Source organism: Psammomys obesus, unplaced genomic scaffold, assembly GCF_907164565.1.
Source record: "Psammomys obesus unplaced genomic scaffold, mPsaObe1.curated_primary_1811, whole genome shotgun sequence".
NCBI lineage: Eukaryota > Metazoa > Chordata > Mammalia > Rodentia > Muridae > Psammomys > Psammomys obesus.
Genome location: NW_026596036.1, coordinates 337,445 through 359,073, shown reverse-complemented (window position 1 = coordinate 359,073; position 21,629 = coordinate 337,445). Strand labels below are relative to the sequence as shown.

The 21,629-nt window shown below is 40.7% G+C and overlaps 1 protein-coding gene across 3 annotated transcripts in view; it reads left to right on the top strand.

Annotated features, from left to right (window-relative positions):
- Chd8 (chromodomain helicase DNA binding protein 8) overlaps positions 1-21,629 on the top strand; it is a 69,319-nt gene that overhangs the window by 15,489 nt on the left and 32,201 nt on the right. For all 3 annotated transcript variants that reach the window (XM_055621634.1, XM_055621635.1, XM_055621633.1), the window contains exons 2-6: positions 6,284-7,337; positions 8,600-8,971; positions 11,589-11,974; positions 12,936-13,050; positions 21,354-21,536. In XM_055621634.1, coding sequence (XP_055477609.1) covers positions 6,495-7,337; positions 8,600-8,971; positions 11,589-11,974; positions 12,936-13,050; positions 21,354-21,536 — 1,899 coding nt within the window. In that variant the 5' untranslated portion in view covers positions 6,284-6,494. The remainder of the gene's footprint in view (positions 1-6,283; positions 7,338-8,599; positions 8,972-11,588; positions 11,975-12,935; positions 13,051-21,353; positions 21,537-21,629) is intronic.

Sequence of the window (21,629 nt, the reverse complement as noted above, 5' to 3'; positions counted from 1 at the left end):
AACTGGAGTCTGCCTCTAGCTCCTCCTCCTGAAAATGATTCATTTCCAACAAGGTTTATACTTTGAAGTAAGATACTTTATTTTTTGAATCTTTGAGCATAGGTTAGGTGGGTATGCGCAGTGCTTTTTAAAAGTATATACTACAGAAAAAGTCAGTATTGCTCAATATGACATTTGTTCACTATCTTCTAAGTATGGCTAGAATAAAGAAATCTATAAATGGAGAATCTGTGTCTGTAGTTCAGTTTCTATAACTTCATCTGTTAAATGATGAAATAATGTCTGTTGTAGTGTTTCTCTTTCATTATTACAGTAAACTACAATAAATGCCCTTTTGGAGTAATGTAAGAGCTCTTACCTTCTCCCAGAGATACTAGTGACTTTATTCATGCTGTTGTCTTTCTACTGACATCAGCTCCCTCGCCCATTGTGTTTTACAGGTCCTTTCTGGTCAAGATTTTGTCCTCTTGTACTGACAGTAATAGAAACAACGAAATGTAAAACTACAGATACAGAACTGTAATGCTGAGTGCACATTTAAAAACTAAACTCACCACACCCTCCTGTGCCATAAGCCCTTTCACCCTTGTTTACAGTACTGTTTTTCTGAAAAGCATGATGTTTGGTAGATGAATAAAATAGAATTAAAATCTGTTGGGATAAGACAGACAAGTAATAGAAATGAGCAATATGGAGGCAAAACACAAGGGTCAGAGAGTTGGAGCACTGAAGTTCCAGAAATAAAAGAAATGTATCGAAGATGATGAGGCTGGAGAACAAGGGAACTCTGAGAAGACAACTGATATTTTCCTGGCAATATCTTTCTTATTTAGAGTTTGTAGCTCAGTGTCCTTGAACATCAGTTGAACTTCTGTTCTTTTTCTTCTCCACTTTTAGTCCTCAGGGTTTGTGTCATAGGTTTGTATGTTAATTTTGATTATGGAAAGTGATTAAGTGCAGGCCACTAAATCCTGACCTTCTTTTAGAGTACACACATGTGTTTCTCTTTGGAGCAATGGTAGGTCAAGACTGTGTTTTCATTCATAATAAGACAAAAGTATGACATCACTTTTTTATCTAGATAGTTGCTATATCTTAAGACCTGGAAAACATCATTTATTTGTTTTGCCAGGGTTTGAAATGTAGAAAAACAATCCATGAAATTTATAAGCTGGTAAACTATGTATTGATGTAGGCAGGATGATCCACAAGTAGTAAAAGACCGGAAGTAAAAGTAGTGAAGAAAGAAGTGTGGAGAGGTTTGGAATGGGAACCAGAGAATCAGAGCTAGGGTTAAAACCTCACAGGAGAGCTGTTGCTTCAGTGCAGGCTAAGGGACTGAGAAGTAATAATACTCTATATTGTGGGATCGAGTCAGTTGTAAGGATTGGTGTCAGGGTTGTTGTTTGAGACAGTCTTGCGATGAAGCCCTCTGTAGTTCAGACTGTCCTCAAACTTATCCAGTCCTTCTACCTCATCATAAGTTTTTGGGTGACAGGGTGAGCTACCACACCTGGGAAGGCTTTTGAATTATTGAACCTAGACTGACAACATAGAAAGCACAAATTTGGTCAAAGAGCCAGGTAAGAGCTCATGCCTACAACCTTAACACTCAGGAAGCTGAGGCAGGTGAATGGTTGCAAGTTTGTGGCCACCCTCGACTACAAAAATCCCCTTTTGTTTTTTTGTTTTTTTTTTTCTTTTTTAAATAAAGCCGGTATGTTGTTGAATGCCTTTAATTAATTACAGCACTTGACATGTTGAGGCCCGATCCCTGAGTTCAAGGATAGTCAGGGCTACACAGGGAAACCATGTCTGAGAGAAAAACACATACAAAAGTAAGGCCTGATGTACTGGTTCATATGGTGGTTCACACCTTTAATCCCAGTACTGAGGCAGGTGGATCTCTTGAGTTTGAAGACAATAGGGCTACATAGAGAAACCCTGTCTTAAAAAAAACAAATAAGTAAACAAAAAGTAATTGTCTCAAGGGAGCCCAAACCTGTGCTTTCTATTATGTCTGTCTTCTTTTTTCTCTTAACTGCATGCCTAAGCCCATACTTAAACCTCTTAATTATTTCACAACCCTCCATCACCCTCCAAAAAAAGGATTTTGGAAACAAGGACTAAGAAATAATAAGACACTGGTTTGCAAAGCTTAATAATCGAGTCACACATAAATAGAAAAAATATTTCAGGAAAAAAAGTGCAATTACTGTCTCTCATTAAAAAGTACTATCTTTGGTCCGGTCTGGTGGTGCAGACCGGTAATCATAGCTCCTTTGGAGGCTGCTGTAGAAAGACCACATGTGTAGGGCCTACCTAGTCTACAGAGTAATTTCAAGGCTAGCCAATGCAACTTAGTAAGACACTGTCTAAATAAAAGGTAAAATGAGGGGCTGCGCAGACAACTCAGTACATAAGACCTCTTCCAGAGGACCTGGGTTTGGTTCCCAGTTCCCATAGGGAGGCTCACAACTGTCAGTAACTCCAGTTCCAGAAGATCTGATGCCCCTTTCTGGCCTCTTCAGGCACTGGCATGCATGTGGTTCAATGACATACACGTAAACAAAACACATACCAATTTTAAAGAAATATATTTTTGAGACATTTCTCTGTGTGGCCTTTGCTATCCTGGAATTTGCTATATAGAAATCAAAAATACCCTCCTGTCTCTGCCGCCCAAGTGCTGGAATTAAAACTGCCACCAAGATTGGCCCAAAATAAAAATTTAAATTAGAAAAAAAAGGTAAGATTAACTCTGTGATGTTCTTATTTGGTACCCTCAAAGCCCTAGGTTTAGTTACCAGTGTTGCAAAATGGAAAAAGTTTTTTCTGTAGATGTTGAGACTCACAGCCAAACTTTGGGCAGAGTGCAGGGGGTTGTAGGAAAGAGTTGGGGAATAGAAGGATCCAGAGTGGACAGGAGCTCTATAAGAAGACCAGCAGAGCCAACAAATCTGGGCCCATGGAGATCTGCAGAGACTGATGCACCAACCAAGGACCATGTATGAAGAGGACCTAGACCCCCTGCTCAGGTGAAGCTGATAGGCAGCTCAGTCTCCACCTGGGTTCTCTAGTAATAGGAGCAGGGCCTGTCTCTGACATGGACTTTGTTGCCAGCTCTTTGATCACTTCCTCCTGGTGGGGGTATTATTGCCAGGCCAAGAGGAAGAGAATGCAAGCAGTCCTAATGAGACTTAACAGGCTCTGGAGCCATATGATAGGGGAGGAGAATGGGTCAAGAGGAGGGAGAGTGGAACTGGGAAGAGACGAGATGGGCCTGCAATCAGGATGTAAAGTGAATAAATTATTTTTAAAAATTAAATTACATATATAAAAGAAATTTCTTCCGGACAGAGTGACAGATGTATATAATCTTAGCCCTTTGGAAACTGATCTAGGAGGTTTGCCAAGCACAAAGCCAGCTTATGCAACATAGGAAGACTATTGTATTAATAATATTTTTTAAAGATCTTTGTTTGAGTTTGGCTCCTTATTGGGAGAGGTTGGGATAAATAACAAGGTATTATGAAATATATATACTTATATGAGTTATTGTTAGTGTAAACTTATAGTTAGTAGACATTTTCATTGTAGTGTTTATTCAGGGACTCGGCATGAGCCGCCATACTCTTCTTGCTGTTGTTTTTGTATGACATTTTAACGACAGGTGTTTATTGTAACTTCTCTGACAGTGAATAGAAGATGAAAGACCATTGATGATAAAAAAGGGCATAACTATTTTTAAAAGTTGAAGAGAGTTAAGGAAATGAGTAAAATTATTGAATAGGTTTTCATTAGACCAAGAAAATATGTGTAACTGTACTGGTTACCATTTTGAGTAATTTGTGGACAAATATTAGAAGTTGAAATGGGCTGGTGAAATAGTTTGGCCAAGAATAGGAATTGATGCACATTTTGAGACTTGAAAAGTATTAGTTATTGGAACCTGGAAGAGATACTGACTTATATCCTGTTGTTTTATAAAGATAAATGGCAGCTGAACACACATCAATTATCCCAACCCTTGGGAGGCTGAGGCAAGAGGATTATGAGTTTGAGGCCATCCTGGGATAATATCTCTGTTACATACTAAGACAGTGTCTCAAAAACAGAACAAGAACACTTTAACACCCCACTCCCAACACAATGTACGTATGACCACATGCATGCACTCACGCATGGGCACCGAGAGCTTGAAAATTCAATGGAAAAGTCTTTGCCAGATCTACATGTGTTTCTGATAGATTTCTTATTTGAAGTTTTCAGAGAGCTAGATCTTATCAAGTAAGGTTTTCCTGGCTTGTCATTGACATTCTATACTCTTAAAATTGTTTTAAAAGGTTTGTTATTATTGTGGATGTATATGTGCAGGTATGCATGCCATGGTGCGTGTGTGAAGGTTAGAGGACAACTCTGTGGCATCAGTCCCTTCCCTCTACCTTTGTGTGGCTTCTGGGACTTGACCTCAGGTCGCCAGCTGGTGTAGCAAGCACCTTCACCCACTGACCCATCCTACTAGCCCACGAACAAGTATCTTTTTCATGTATGTATGAATGTGTCTCATTTATTTATTTTCTCTGTGTGGGTGTTTTGTCCCCGTGCATGTCCACAAAGGCCAGAAGAGGACATTGGATAACCCGGGACTGGAGTTAGAGCTGGTTGTGAGTCTCCCTGTGGGTGCTGGAGAACCTAGGTCTTCTGGAACAGCAGTCAGTGCTCTTCTGGGGCCTCTCTCCTTTTCACCTCTTTTTCATGTATTATGTGGTTGTATACATTTTCTTAAATTTCCCCTAGTATGTTCATGAACTTTAAGCTATAGATGTGGACTTTATCAACATACTATTTATGGGGCAATTTTTCAAGATAGGCTTTCAGATTGTCTCATGTTAGCATCAAGGAATGCAGTGCGATATTTGTGAAGACTAGTAGTTCATTCCAATGACGTGAGCAAATATTATCATTAACTGTTCATTGGATGGCTCCTGTGTGTGCTTTCCTGTAGATTTCTTGAGGATCCACAGGGAAGTAAGGCAGTTCTCACCATCAAGGATCTTTTTGTCTCTCAGAACCTGGGTCGTAGTCCATTTTTCCTGGAGGGTATATTCTGCATAAGATCCATAATTGTTCATTTTTATATATTTACAACAAATTTCTCACATGTCAGACAAGCATCTTGAGAAGCTGGTAGTTTCTATAAGGAATGGTTTGGAGTTTTCAGCACATGGATAAGAAACTCAAGTCATACATGCTTTACTTTAATAAGACATAATGCTGTCAGCCTTTAAAGCAAGTAAAAGATCAAGTCACAAATTGCCGGGTTAAAGAAGAGCTTTGGGTGGATAGTTTGCTCTGCTGGAAGGGATATGTGGAATGGAGTGAAGGGTAGAAGAGGCTATGTTCCATATACAGGTTACAGCATTGAAGGCTCAAGAATTTATCAAATGAGATGTGCCAGGTACGAATGTAGGCTATGTATAGGTACTAGTAAGAAAAAAAAAATTAGAATTGAAATGCTGAGTATCTTGCAAAGAAAGTTTTTAAACTTAAATATAAGAAAGACATTACCCAAAAAGCTCTCTATAAATGTTTAGTGGAATATTGTTGGAGAAAATATACCGGACTCAGCTGGCATCGTGTTATGAGCATGGTTATAGGTGGCTCACTTTTCCTACCTATAACCACCACGGTTATAGGTAGAACAGAAGGAGGATTTACAACAGTGTATCCAGAAACTTTACTTTACATAAATGTTCTTGCTATATTTTAGAGTTGTGCTAGTTTACAGTGAGTGAATATAAATTTTCTTGTCGTTATGTTGAAAAGATAATTGTAAAAAGAAATGGTCAGGAACAAATTTAATTTTGGGCATGGTTATTTTTGTTTCTTTGCCCTTTTGAGACAGTGCCTCACTTTGTAGCTCTGGTTGGCTGGCCTGGAACTCACAGAGACACCCCTGCCTCTGCCTCCTATGTTCTGGGATCAAAGTGTGTGCCACCACACCCAACAAGCAGAATGCTCTTGGTAGACATAAACTTCAAGGTGTGGAGATATAAGAGCCTAACAGGGGTTATTTCTTCTTAATTTTTAGTTTTGAGACAGAAATGAGGAAATTCTTTTTAGACAGAAATTCTTTTTACCATATGTCCATCTACAGTATTACTCATATTAAGTCCTCTTACTATTTTAATGTAAATGGATATTAAGATGGTACCTTAGAACTGTTCATTGAAATCACCAACTTTTCTTATTTTTCATTTGTATTTATGTTCTCTCACAGGAGTTTTTCCTACTCTGAAGACTTAGCTGACTTACTCCATGAAGGTCAAGACAATCTGACATGCACTTGTTTCTTGTCTCTTCACTTGAAGAATAGTCTTCATCCATTGTGTACATTTTTTTCTTAATAGGGAAGGGGAGGGGAGAACTAGTTCCCTCCCTCCCCTTCCCTCCCCAGACCTTCAACAGATACCCTTCTTTACTTTACCAAGATGGCAGACCCAATCATGGATCTGTTTGATGACCCAAATTTATTTGGCCTGGACTCTCTGACTGATGACAGCTTTAATCAGGTCACTCAAGACCCCATTGAAGAAGCGCTTGGACTGCCAAGCTCTCTGGACTCCTTGGATCAGATGAACCAAGATGGTGGAGGTGGTGATGTGGGAAATTCATCAGCAGGTGACCTGGTTCCGCCACCGGAGGAAGCAGCTCCCACTGAACTTCCCAAAGAACCCACAGCTCCAGCTCCAGAATCCTTAACCTTGCATGATTATACCACTCAGCCCGCCAGCCAGGAGCAGCCAGCCCAACCTGTCTTGCAGACATCAACGCCAACATCAGGACTTTTGCAGGTCTCCAAGAGCCAAGAGATCCTGAGCCAAGGGAATCCTTTCATGGGTGTCTCTGCCACAGCTGTTTCCCCAAGTAATACTGGAGGACAACCATCTCAGTCAGCCCCTAAGATTGTTATCCTTAAAGCCCCACCAAACTCCTCAGTCACGGGTGCCCATGTGGCACAAATTCAGGCTCAAGGTATCACCAGTACAGCTCAGCCCCTAGTGGCTGGCACAGCCAATGGTGGAAAAGTCACTTTTACCAAAGTGCTAACTGGCACACCCCTTCGACCAGGTGTTTCCATTGTCTCTGGTAATACAGTGTTGGCCACCAAGGTCCCTGGGAACCAGGCTGCTGTTCAGCGGATTGTCCAGCCGAGCCGACCAGTAAAGCAGCTAGTCCTCCAGCCAGTTAAGGGTTCAGCTCCTGCTGGAAACCCTGGGGCTACAGGGCCCCCACTGAAGCCTGCAGTTACACTGACTTCTACACCTACCCAGGTGACTTGAGTGAAAGGGGAAGTTGAATTGTGGTTTCATAGAGGACCTAGAACCATGGGGGTGGAGGGGGGGAACACAGCTATATAAGGACTGTTTATCAGAAAGTCTGTTCAGATCTGTCTTGCATGGTGTGGGATGTTTGGGACAAAGTCACTCTAGCTGAGCCTGGTCTCAAACTCGTGACAGTCTTCCTGCCTTCATCTCCAAGTGTTGGAATTTCAAGCACTGACCATTATGCCTTACTGTCTTTGCTTTTCACAAGTGAGCTTTTGTCTACTAACTAAGGTGGGAATTGTTGATGTTAATGTGCCTCTCAGCTCTCATCACATGCTGCACTGTACCTGCCTGATGCAGAATGCAATGGACAGTCTCTACTTACAGAGCTCAGTCTGCAGGGAGCTATGGACATTAAGCAAAAATTCACAGTAAATCTATGCTATAAATTGTCATTGAAGATAGAAGATGTTGTGGAAGCATATCTTTGCAATACTTAGAAGTGCTCTACAGTCTGATTGATTGATTGATTGATTGATTGAGACAGAGTCTTGCTGTGTAGCCCAGGCTGGCCTAGAATTTAACATAGCCCGCTATATTTTATATAGCTGGCTTCAAACTTGAGATTGACTTTTTCCACCTTACAGCTGAGATTAGAAGTGTGTGCTATCACACCATTTGTGGGATTTTTGGTTTGTATTTGAGAGGGTCTCACTATATAGTAGTCTAAGCTGTCCTCAAACGTGGAATCCTCTCTCTCAGTCTCCTGATAGTGGGATTACACCTGTGCCGGTGCCCCCATTTTCCTATTGTCACTAATACTCTTATCCTCTTATTACTGTCTATCACACAAAGGTAGAACTCTGAATAAAGGATCAATTGGGAGCAGTTCATTAAGGCTAATGAAACTGATGTGGAGGCATGTTCATTTTACTCTATGAATTGTTGTCCTAATTTCTAACTACTAAATGACTGCCTTAGATAGCTTTGTGTGTGTGTGTGTGCGTGCGTGTGCACGTGTGTTCGTGCTCACGCATGTGCGCATGCATGTGCATATGTGTGTGTGCATCCATATTTGTGTGTATATCTCTGTGTATGTGATAGGCTTAATACTCTATTAAGAGGTGTTACAGAAAAGATGATATAGAGACATTGGAGGGAAAACATGAATTTTCTCACACTCAGTTTTATGAATCTCAGATGAAGAAAGCTGGTATAAGTATTCCTGTTTTCTAATGTCTCTTCTGTGATTTCCTTTTTCACTGTAGGGTGAATCAAAACGCATCACCTTGGTCCTCCAACAGCCACAGTCCGGAGGTCCCCAAGGACATCGGCATGTTGTGTTAGGGAGTCTACCAGGCAAGATAGTGTTACAGGGCAACCAGCTGGCAGCCTTGACTCAAGCCAAGAATGCCCAGGGCCAGCCTGCCAAAGTAGTAACTATTCAACTGCAGGTGCAGCAGCCACAGCAGAAAATCCAGATTGTACCACAGCCACCATCAACACAGCCACAGCCACAGCCTCCACCCGCAGCCCAGCCACTGACACTGTCCTCTGTGCAGCAGGCTCAGATAATGGGACCAGGACAAAACCCAGGGCAAAGGCTCTCCGTACCGCTCAAGATGGTGCTGCAGCCCCAGGTGAGTGACTTGAAAAGGAAAAGAAAGGGAACACCCCTAAGTGTCTTATCACTGCCTTCAGTAAGCACTATTGCTGACAGTGGGAAGTTCTGGTTTATACCTTAGAATTGAGGTGTAAATATTTTTATTTCACCTATGGAAACCTTGTTTTGATTAAATCATGCACAGGTTAAGAATTATTGTTGAAGCTGGGCATGGTGCTGCACACCTGTAATCCCAGCATTCTGGGAGGCAGAAGCAGGCAGAGTTCTCTGAGTTCAGTGCCAGCCTAGACTACAAACCGAGCAGGACAGCCAGAGCTACACAGAGAAATCCTGTCTCAGGAAAAAATAAAAATTCTTGTTCAGCTTGAAGTGATGATTTCCATAATATTTGTGTTTAAACTGTTTGTAGTCTTTTCTTTATTATAATATTATGTGGTGAGGTGGAGGAACTTGGCCTGGGCTGTGCTGCATAACAATACTGTCTCAACTCTCATAAAAGAGCCAGGCTGGGCTGGAGAGATGGCTCAGGGGTTAAGAAGACTGGCTGTTCTTCCAAAGGTCCTGAGTTCAATTTCCACCAACCACATGGTGGCTCACAATGGTCTATTGTGAGATCTGGTGCCCTCTTTTAGTGTTCAGGTAGAATGCTGAATAAACCTTGAAAAGAACAGAGCCAGGCATAGTGTCATTCACCCTTAATCATAGCCCTCCTGGGGAAGGCAAAAGCAGGTGCATCTCTGTGAATGTGAGGCCATCCTGATTTATACAGTGAATTCCAGGACAATCAGAGCTACATAATAGATAGACCCTGTCTCAAATAACTAAATAGATAAAATATTCAAGAAAAGAATGATTTGAAATTACCTCTGCACAAGTGTGATCCCAAGCACCTTTATGGAAAATGATCCCTGCGCTAAGAAGGTGGAGACAGGAGGGTCCCTAGGGCTCTCTGGGCAGCCCTAAACAGTGAGCCCTCAGTTCAGTGAGAGACCCTGTCTTCAGTGTGGTGACTTTAATCCCAGCACCTAGAAGGCAGAGGTGGGTGGATCTCAGCTTGCTCTAGGCCAGTTAGGACTACATAGAGAGAACGTACCTTTTTGGTTTTGTTTTCTGTTCTGTTCTATTCTGTTTGAGACAGAGTTCTGTGTAGCCCTGGCTGCCCTGAATTTCAGTTTGTAAACCAGGCTGGCCTTTAACTCAGAGATCTGCCTACCTCTGCCTGAGGACATAACAAGCAAGGAAGCAAGCAAGGAAGGAAGGAAAAGAAAAGAAAGAGATTGATCTTTAGAGAGAGAGAGAAAAGTAGAAAGCAATTGAGGAGACACAGAAGGGAACATTGTCCTTTGGTTCCCCCACACACACCTGCATACCCCAAACATGTACACAGAAACATAGCATATACAAAATATATATTTAAAGATGGGGTTACGGAGCTGGCCCTATGCATGCAGTACAAGCATGAGGGTGTGAAATCAAATGCCTAGCATCTGCATTAGAAAGGTGGGTGAGCTGGGCAGTGGTGGCTCATGCCTTTAATTCCAGTACTCAGGAGGCTGAAGTAGGCAGATCTTTGAGTTCAAGGCCAGCCTGGTCTACACCAGGACAGCCAAGACTTCACAGAGAAACCCTGTCTTATAAAAAGAAAAAAAAAAAAATGAAGAAGGTGGGTATGGCAGGCACAAACATAACCCCAGTTTTGCAGGGGGACAAAAGAGAGGGTCTTTTGGACTTAGTCACTTGTTTGGTTCCAGCTTTAGTGAGAAGCTGTCTCATGGGAATTAGAGCAACAGAGAATGCCCATCATCCTCTAGCTTACATCATAAACATACAAATTAATATTTCTTATGAAATTGTGTCTCATTTGAAGAATAAAGAAATAGTTAATGAGGCCGGTAAGATGACCAAGTGATTAAGAGCACTACCTGCTCTTTCAGAGGACCTGAGTTCAGTTCCCAGGACCCACTTCAGATGGCTGTAACTCCAGCTCCAGGGGAAACAAGACCAGTTCTATCTTTGGCTCTGCGGGCACATGCACTCACATCCATGTCTGTGCACACACATACACCACGAATACACACATAGGCAGGCACACATGCACTCATTTACACATTCATGTACACACAAGGGTGATAAATATAAGTGAAGGGAATGATCCGAACTTTTGCATATTTAAGGCAAAGATGAGTTGTGTAAGTTGTAAATTTTCTAAAATAATAAATGTGAAAGCATGGCAAAAGAATATCTAAATTTTAATTTTATCATTTTCGGCAGATCTATCTAGTTTCAGTGAGTCTTATCTCTGAGCCTGATTTTTAAGGCATCCGTACTTTGTATTTTGTTTATGCTATGTGTTGTGGTGGTGGCAGTGCTGTGTGTGTGTGTGTGTGTGTGTGTGTGTGTGTGTGTGTGGTGTGGACAGGGTCTCATTATGTAACCCTTTGCTGGCCTGGACCTTAAGCTATGTAGGCCACGTTGACCTTGAGCTACTGGGCAATCAATTCTTTTTCCTCTGCCTCCCATGTGCTAGAATTACAAGCCTATCTATGCCCCCATATCTAGCTGAGTATACCTTGTTTTATTTAGGCCATTTAAATTGCAAACATGTTGAAACTGTAATATCTTTGTTTCTTCAGGCTGGCTCTTCTCAGGGAGCCTCTTCTGGGCTCTCTGTGGTTAAAGTTCTAAGTGCCAGTGAAGTGGCAGCTCTGTCATCACCAGCAAGCTGTGCCCCTCATACTGGGGGCAAGACTGGAATGGAAGAGAACCGCAGGCTTGAGCACCAGAAAAAGCAAGAAAAAGCAAACCGGATTGTAGCAGAGGCCATTGCTAGGGCCCGGGCCAGGGGTGAGCAAAACATACCTCGAGTGCTGAATGAGGACGAGCTGCCTAGCGTCCGGCCTGAGGAGGAAGGTGAAAAGAAACGCAGGAAGAAGAGTGGTGGAGAAAGGCTGAAGGAGGAAAAGCCTAAGAAGAGCAAAACCTCTGCTGCCTCTAAAACGAAGGGCAAGAGTAAGCTAAAGTAAGTCTGCCTGCTGCAATGATGGGGGGCTGGAGACAGCACACTTCTGTGAAGATAAATCAGTAAGAGTTAATTGTGCATAGTAGCTACCCATGGGACCTGTCATAGATAATAAGACCTTTCATTTCTCTGTCATATTATGTTTAAACAAAATGTTTAAATAAGAGAATCTTTTGGACATGACATTGCACATTGCTGACATTTTTATCATTGTCATGTAGAAGAGATTTCTCAGTACCCCTACCATCCACTCCTAAGAGCTGCTTGATATAGGGCATCAGATCCCCTGAAGAACACACAGAGTAGAAATTAATAAGAATGTAACTACAAGAAATAAAAGAAAAAGAATACAAGATTGCAACAAGAACCATAGGAAGCCCACTCCCTCAACAAGGTCTAAGGCTATGTGTTCTTCAAGCCGTGTAGCCTTCCTGCCTTTTAAAATAGCAAGTTTTGGGAGTCTTAAGAGATAGCTTAGCAGTGAAGAGTGCTGCAGCTAGTGCAGATGACCACAATTCAGTTGCCAGTTCCATAAGGCAGCTTACAAGCATCTGTAACTCCAGTTCAGAGGATCTGATGCCCTCTTCTGACTTCTGCAGTTACCATACATGTAGCTGGAGCACCTACATGTATGTAGGCAAAACATTTTCCACAGAAAGTAAATGCATCTTTAAAAATAATAATAATAATTAAATAAATAAATTTGATTTCTATTAATTGGTCTTTAGCAAAGTCTCTGTCGGGACAGGGTTAGCCTTACAAACCTGAGTGCCATCTTTTTCAGACACTGATTCTGTAGCATTTGTACTGTAGACTGGAAAATGAACTGTTTTTATTTTCCTTTAGACCTGGATATTTCTGTCTGGAAGTTTAGTTTATGACAGTTTGAATTAATAATGTTTTCGTACTCATAAAGTGTCCGTGCCTTCATTGAAAATGAACTTGGTTTTCCCTTTGTTAGCACCATCACTCCTGTAGTGGGCAAGAAGAGGAAACGTAACACATCATCTGACAACTCTGATGTGGAAGTTATGCCTGCACAGTCTCCCCGGGAGGACGAGGAAAGCAGCATCCAGGTAAAGAGACCTTAAAGTCTTAGCACAGTGTGAGCGTTCTGGCTCTGAACATCTGAAGAGTCCACATAGTCGAGGCTGTCCTGGAGATCATTTTGTAGCCTAGCCAGGCCTTGTTATTGCTGATCCATCTGCCTTTTCCATCTCCCAAATTCTGGGATTATAGGGTGCGTCATCAACACATTCAATATACAGTCTAAAACCATTTTATGTTTATGTGCTTGTGTGAAACTGTGTGCACCAAATGCATGCAGTGCCTACAGGCCAGAAAGAGCATCATATTCATTGGAACAGGAGCTACAGCCATTTGGGAGTCACTATATTTGTGCTGGGAGCTGAGCCCAGGTCCTGCAAGAGTCATGTGTGCTCTTAATATGTGATCCATCCTTCGAGCTCCAAAATCCAAAAGTTTTTTGGACAGCATAACACAAGTGAGAAAAAAAATTCCATACCTAACCTTGTAAAAACACTATATATTTTCAGCTATTGTATAAGTGATGGTTGATCACAGCATTTAGCATATGCACACTTTTTCTTTTCTTTTGTGTGTGTGTGGGGGGGGGGGGTGTTGGGCATAGAAGCCAAGGCTAGACAAATGCTCTGTCACTGAGCCAGCCCTGTTTTGAAGCAAAAAAAAATTGTCCAGCTTGGACCTTACTCTTATCCCAAGCTGGGCTTGAGCCTCAGTCTTTCTGTCTCAGCCTCCTGAGTGACTAGGACTACAGGTCTGAACTATAAGGCCTTGCTGTATATTTGCAACTATTCTAAAATTGAAAAAAATTCCAAAACCTGGACTACTTATTGGAAACATTTCATATAAGGTATAGTCCACTTGTTGGGGAAAAAAAACAAACAAACAAACAAAGGAAAAAATACATGCTTAATTGCAGCCAAGAGGCCAGAGCCAAAAATATTCCCCCACAGTTGCTGGACCTGGTCAGTATAGTCTAAATCTCTGTCTTTTTTAGACAATTAATAGCTTTTAGGTAAGGGCCCTTAAAGAACTTAGTAAAACATAAGCATTCTGGTTCTAACATCTGAAGTACAAATAGTCTCTATGAGAATGTTAGTACTAGTTTCCCTAAATTCCTATGTTTCCAGAACTGAGCAAACCTGAGGCAGGCTGATCAGTGTGAGTTCGAGGCCAGCCTGGTCTACAATGCAAGTCCAGGACAGCCAAGGCTACACAGTAACAAAACAAACAAACAACAAATAACAACAACTGAGCAAACCATGTAAGCTTGTGATGAAATGCAGATGCTAATGCTGTTGCTGTTTTGTTGTTTGTGTGTAATTCTTGAAGTTGAGGGTTGAGCCTGGGGCCTTGTGCATGCTAGGCAAGGACTCTACCCCTGAGCTATGTCCCCAGCCCTTTGCCTTATTTATAGGACAGTCTTGCCAAATTGGTCCAGCTGATAATTGATCTTCCCATCTAGCCTCCTGATTAGCTGGGATTACAGTGTGTACTGTTGTGCCCAGCTAAATGTATATTTCTTCTGATAGTCTGAGAGCCTAGAAATCTAAGAACTAAATCTTGTGTTTCATATTTCCTGAGGCTTGTCTCCTGGAGGTGTAGCTGGCCAACTTATTGCTGGACCCTCACGAGGTCTTTCTTCATGGCCCTGGTGTCTTTGTGTTCTAATTTTATATTTTATTTGGCTTGTTGGTAAGATACCGTGTTATCCCAGACTGACCTCAAACAGTCTTCCTGCTTATATATACTGAGTGCTGGAATTACAGGAATGAGCTACACTGTGCCTTTGTCACAGGAACACAAGGCCAAGTATGATGCTATGTCTAAGACTTGAATCCAGGAAGCCAACTTGGGTAAAACACTAAGAAATTTTAAAAGGGAAAGAAGGTGGCAAGGGAAAAAAGAAGGGCAGTGAGAGGAACAGGAAGAGAAGGAAAGAACAGCATAAAGGAGGGAAGGGAGGACCAGCCTTGGGTTTAGGTCCACCTTAATTAATAAGCTTTTAAGAATTGACTTTAATTAAGATAAATATCATGATTATTGTAATCTTTTTGGCCTTTGGGACTGTGGTGCTTTTTGTTTGTTTGTCTGTTTGTTTAATATTTTGCCATTAGTCATTTTATTTTTTTCATTGGCTCCATTGGTAGAGTGCTTTCCTTGCATGCACAAAGCCCTGAGTTCCATCCTCTGCATGGTGGCACACACCTGTAATCCCATCACTTGGGACTTAGAGGCAGGAGGTTCAGAAGGTCAAGACCATTCTCCAGACACAGTGAATTTGAGGCTAGTTTGGGATACATGACACCTTGTCTCAAAAAGAAAATTACATATCTGTATATTCACATATAATTGGGACCTAGATGGTAGAGAACCCTGTAGCTAGCTTTTGGAAAGGTTAAGAAGATCAGAGAAAAAGTTTAACAGTGCTAAATTGTAAACTATGAAATTCTGTTCCAAGCCAAGTGAGGTGTCCACAATACATGGGAAACTGTGAGGTAGAATGATTGCTGAGCTCAAGGATAACCTGGGATACTGACTGAGATCCTTTATCAAAAAAAAAACAAGGGACTGGGAGATGACTCAACTGGTAAATTGCTTGCCCCAAAGCGTAAGAACCTGAGCATAGACTCCCCAAAACTAGGATGAAAGGCTAGATATAGCACTTAAGTGCTGGTGGTGGTGGAGGCAGATGGGTCTCCAAAGCTCATTGACCAGTAAACATAGCCAGATCTTTTCTTTAACTTCAGCTTCATCGTGAGACATTAAAAAGTAAAAGCGCAAACTTAGCATGTGGTGCTGGGAGGTCGAAGTTAGTCTCCTCCAAATTCACGATCGCCACAGCTCCGTTGCTTTCAATTAGTGAACAAAGTGGAGGACAGTGAACAAAGATACCCAGTTGTAGTCATGTATACTATACATGCCAAAAAAAAAGCAACAACAACAAAAACAACCAAACAAAAATGTCCCATTCCAGACTCCAGGTCCCAGTTCTCCTCAAGAACCAGTTTTGTTTGTTAATTTGGATCAGTGTGCAGGTTGTATTTAAACCCTTCTAAAAATATTATTTTTTTATGGCATGCTACTTCCACTTAATAGTATTCCACACCTACTTCCTGTGCTACTTTTTTTATTGTGAAAAATTTCAAATATATACAAACATAGAGACTATTTAATAAAGTCCCATGTTTCTATTCTCCTACTTCAGTATTTACCACGAGATGGCCATTGCCCCTTTCTGGTTTATTTTAAAGTAAACCCAGGTAATCTTTTTTCATTTTTTAAACTATTTTTTTTTAAAGCCAGGTGTGGTGGCACGTCTTTAATCCCAGCATCGGAGAGGCAGAGCTATAGGCAGAAAGATTTCTGTGAGCTCAAGACCAGCTTGGTGTACATAGTGAGTTCTAGGCTAACCGAGGCTACACAAAGAGTCCCTGTCTCAAAAAAAAAAAAAAAAACAAATAGTGAGATTCTGTCTCTTTTTTTTGTTTGTTTGTTTCTTTGTTTGTTTTGTTTTGTTTTCTGAGATCCTGTCTCTTAAATAATGAATTAATGTAGAGATGTTATCTTAAGAATACTACAATAATTATAAAAGGCAGTAATATCCAAGGTAAAAAGTAGGGAGTATCTATGATCCTTTGTACATAACTAGACTTTGCATAGTAATGTAGAATAAAATATGCCTGTCAGCCAATTTTCTGTTGGTGATAACATACTGCCATGTGTTCCTGGTATATTTCAACAAAATGACGTTTAGTTTGGTTCAGTTTGTCATCCCAGTGTGTCTGTTCCACACAGGGTTTACTTTGTAGCCCTGCCCCTCTAGGACTAGGCTACCTTTGAACTCAGAGATTCTCTTGCCTCTCCCTTCTACGTGCTGGGATTAAAAGCATGAGCCACCACAGCCCAGTGCTTCACAGTTCTTTAGGCCAAGAGGTTAGGCTTCATGTGGTGGCCTTTTTGTTCCCCAAGTCCCTAGGTCATATAGGGTACATGATAGTTACATAGAGAGCCACGTGTGTGTGTCACTTCTGTGGTCTGGGCACTGTTGCACTGTAGTCCAATACTGCCCTCAGTTTACCAGGTAGCCCTCGCTTGCCTCAAGGCCTTGAACTTTTTACAAGCCTTCTGCTTTCCCCTGAGTTGTCAGATTACAGGTGTAAATGGCTGCATCTGGCTTTTTTTTTTTTAACCCTAGTGGTTTACCAAGGGCCTGATTTCTTTCAGATGTCTTGAGATTGGCAGTGATGAATGTATCAGTTGTTACTTCTTTTTTCTTGAATATAGTTGATTTGAATAAATATGTATGAGTGTAATTTATGTATTTATTTTCCTGTTGGTGGACGTTTGAGGTGTATGATTTGTGACTGTTATGTGAAAGGCAAAATGAAAAATCTTAGTAAAAGTATTCTGTGGACAGACTTTCATGTCTTATGACTAAATCCCTAGAACTTAAATTAACAGATTATAGGCTAAACATGTAACTGGATAAAATTTGCCTGTTTTCCAAATGATGTCCTATTTTATACTCTTAATCATAAGGGTTTTGTTGTTATACTTTAAAACTTTGGTCTTTTCCATCTGTCTCATCTGTTTAATAATTCGGTACTACTTTATTTCAAGACTGACATAATTGTTTAACTAGTACTTCGTCTATGGTCATTTAAGTTTTTCTGATATTTTAGTACAGTTAGTGCTACAGATTGTGTACATATGCAAATATAAAAACCAGCATTTTGATGTGTATTTGCTGTCAAAGGATAAATCCAGATTTTCCTCCACTGAGATGACAAGCATGTCTGAGTTCCTGTTTTTCTTCTACCTCCTATTTTGGGCTTCAAATTCAGGGTCTTGAGCATGTTACACAAATATTTCCACTCAAATATATTCCTAGTCTATGTTTAAAATATTTTCCTCAAACATTTAAAATTTTTGCCAATCTGGTAGGTGTGGGAGGGGGAAAAAAACACACCAAAAACTCAGGTTAGGGACTGGAGGGGTAGCTCAGCAGTTAATAGCACTGGCTGTTCTTCCAGGAGCCTCCAGTTCCAGGAGATCAGATTCCCTCTTTTGGTCTCTGTGCGCACTGCGCACACATAGGGCACAAATACACAAGCAAAACACTTACAGGCATAATTTTTTTTTTTTTAATTCTTAAAAATAAAAGAAAAGATTACAAGTCAGCATATTGTATGCTTTTCTCAAACTCAAAGTGTGACAAACACAACTTACGGAGAAAGAGCTTGTTTGATTTGCGGTTTAAGGGTATAGTCCACCATGACAGAGTAGACAGAGTGTAAACAGCCAGCCTTATTGGTGTTAGGGAGGGATTTGAGTCACCTGGGTCACATCTTGTCTGCAGTCAGGAAACAGGTGAATGATGGCACTCAACTCTCTTCTTTGTCCACCTTATTCAGCCTGGGCCTACAGGGACGGTGCTACTCATTCAGGGTGGGTTTTCCCTTCTGAGTTGAACCTCTCTGGAAATGTCCTTATAGAAGTGCTCTGGATGTGTCTCCTAGGTGATTCTAAGGCCTAGTTGACAATGAGTGTTAGCCGTAACAACTCTCTATTACTATCTTGTTTCCTTCCCTTTCAGCTAGTCTCTTTGTCATTTTGCTTTGTTTTTAATTTCTTGAAACAGGGTCTTATTATTAGTAAGACTGGTTTTGAACTCCTCATTCTCCTGCTCCTGACAAACAAGTGCTGAAATTATAGCCATGCACCATCATCCATCACACCCAACTCTATCTACTCTTATGTCTTCTGTCCATATATTAAGTCTAGATTCTGCACATGAGAGAAAATATGCTCTAATTGTCTTTCTTAACCAAACTTATTTTAGTTGACAAAAAATGATGCTCTCTAATTCTCTCCATTTCCTTCAGGTGGCATTTCATTTTTTTCCCCCTGTGGCTGGGTAACTCTCCATTGCGTGTATATGCCACATTTTTTTAATCCATACTCATCAGCTAGCAGTACAATTCCATAACTTGGCTGTCATTAGTAGTGCCACAATACACGTAGTTGTACGGGTGCCCTGTGGTTTGCTGATTAGGTTCCTTTTGTAAGATGGACTGATGTACCTAAGCCACGTTATGGTTTTACTTAAGAGTATTTGAGGAACCACCATACTGGTTTCCATAGTGGCTGGACTAATTAAAATTCTTCCAGGGATACTTAATGGTTCATATTACCCACTACCTTGCTTACGCCTGTTTTCTTGCTTGTGACAGGACTGAAATGGAGTCTTGATATAATTCAATATGCATTTTTCTGATGGCTAAGGACATTAAACATTGTTGGTGTTAGTAGTGCTTTTAAGACCCTGTCTGTGTAGCCCAAAATAGTCTTTTTTTAACTTTTTAAAAAGAAGGTGGGTAGCAATCAGAGGGACAACTTCCAAGAGTTAGTTCTCTTGTCCTACTATGTGGGACTCAGAGATCAAACTCAGGACCTCAGGATTGGTGTCTAATGCATTTACTAACTGAGCTGTCTTCCTGGACACCCAGAAAAAATCTTAAAGTACCACTCAAGTTTAATGGCCATTTCCAATTCTTTGATGGAGAGCTGTCTGTTTAATTAATTTTCCCTTTGTAGATTGGAGTGACTTGTATTTTGGGTGTTTAATTTTTTTAATTCTTTAACATATTTGACATTTATTTATTTGTGTGTGTCTATGTATGTTAAAGGACCAACATACTAAGGTGTACATGTGGAGTTCATGGGACAACTTACAGGGATTGGTTCTTTCCTTAGAGCATGTGGGTTCAAGGATTAAGCTCAGTTTGTCAGACTGGCTAGCAAGCACCTTTACCCACTGGGGTCATCTTTTCAGCCTTAAACTCTTTATATAGTATAGCTATTATTCTTTGACTTATGTATAATAAAATAATATTTTTTCCATTCTGTGGATTTTTCTTTTCACCGTGGTAATTATTTATTTTGCCTTGCAGAAGCTTTTTATTTGGGAAAGCCCTAAATTCTTTTTCATTGGAGTAGGTATCTAAACACTATGGTGTTGCTATGGCATTATAAGTTTCTTTTTCTATTGTTGAAAAAAAATACACTGTGGTAATTTTGATGGGATTATGTTGAGCCTGCAGAGTACTTTTGGAGACATAGCCCTCTTTATAGCATTAGTTCTTTAAATCCATAAGCACAGGCAATCTTTCCTTTCCTCTTAGTTTTGTGCTATTCAGGATTGCTCAAATTTAGTATTGTGTCATTTCTTCTGTGTTTAATGTTTTTATTTTAGAGATAGTTCACACTTTAGGGCTTTTGTAAATTGAGGTGTTGTGGTTTGTTTTTTTTTTTTCCCTCTTGATTTCTTTTTCAGCATACCTGTTTATTTCTCTATATTTTAGGGTCAGCTCATCCAATTAAAAATGTTCTTTAGCCGGGCACAGTGTCATTGGCTAAATAAACCTAAAGGCACGGTGGCACAGACCAGAAATCCTAGCAGTCGAGAAGCAGAGGCAGGCAGATCTCTTTGGGTTCAAGCCACCCTGGTCTACAGAGTGAGTTTTAGGACAGCTAGGACTGTGTAGAGAGAGACCCTGCCTCAAGACAACAAACAAACAAAAACAAAAAGTTAAGGAAAAGAAAAAGAAAGAAAAATAAGTAGGGGTAACTTAAAAAGTTACAGAACAGAACATATGAAATTATTTTGTCAAAGCATCAAGCGCCAATAAAATAGTTCATGGTGTAAAAGAGTTTGCCATGCAGGCCTGACTACCTGAGTTTCATGCTTGAACCCATGGTGGAAGGAGAAAACAGGCTCACAAATGCTGTCCTGATACCTGAACTTAAACACACACACACTGCAAACGTAGTAAGTGAATAAGATATAGAAAAGAAAGAAAGAAAACAAAATCTTTACCTATAAACAAAAATATGCCAGATGAGCTGCTTCGGCTCTGCAGCATGTAATGTCTTGTGACTAGAGCTTTACTTGAATTTCTTAGAGCCTCTTATCAAGGGCTTACCCGGGCAGGTATCTCCATGGGTCCCTGGCTCTTGGTAAAACAATCACGAAAAAGTCCATGTGAAGGCATAACTATGTCATGTGATTAGGCAAATAAGCTCATTACCATTGTTTGGTTTATGTTTTCATGTGGATGTTGGAACAAAATCTTCATCTGTTAGCATAGGCATATACTTCTAAAAGTTTTTCCTTTGAAAGGTCACATAGATGTAATAATACCAGTACACTGGAGAAAAAGGCAAGAGGCTTGAAAGTTCAGGGCTAGCCTGGAACACTGGTACATAAGTCCCCATCTCAAAAAAAGTTTTTATTTTGAGAGTTCTGAGCAATTAACTATTTCCTCTACAGAAGAGACGTTCAAACCGCCAAGTTAAACGAAAAAAATATACAGAGGACTTGGATATAAAGATAACAGATGATGAAGAAGAGGAGGAGGTTGATGTAACTGGTCCAATAAAACCCGAGCCTATCCTCCCAGAACCAGTGCAAGAACCTGATGGCGAGACTCTGCCTTCCATGCAGTTCTTTGTGGTAAGCTAACATTAGCCATTTGATTGAGAGTTTACCTTGTGTTCTGTGTGTGTGTGTGTGTGTGTGTGTGTGTGTGTGTGTGTGTGTGTGTGT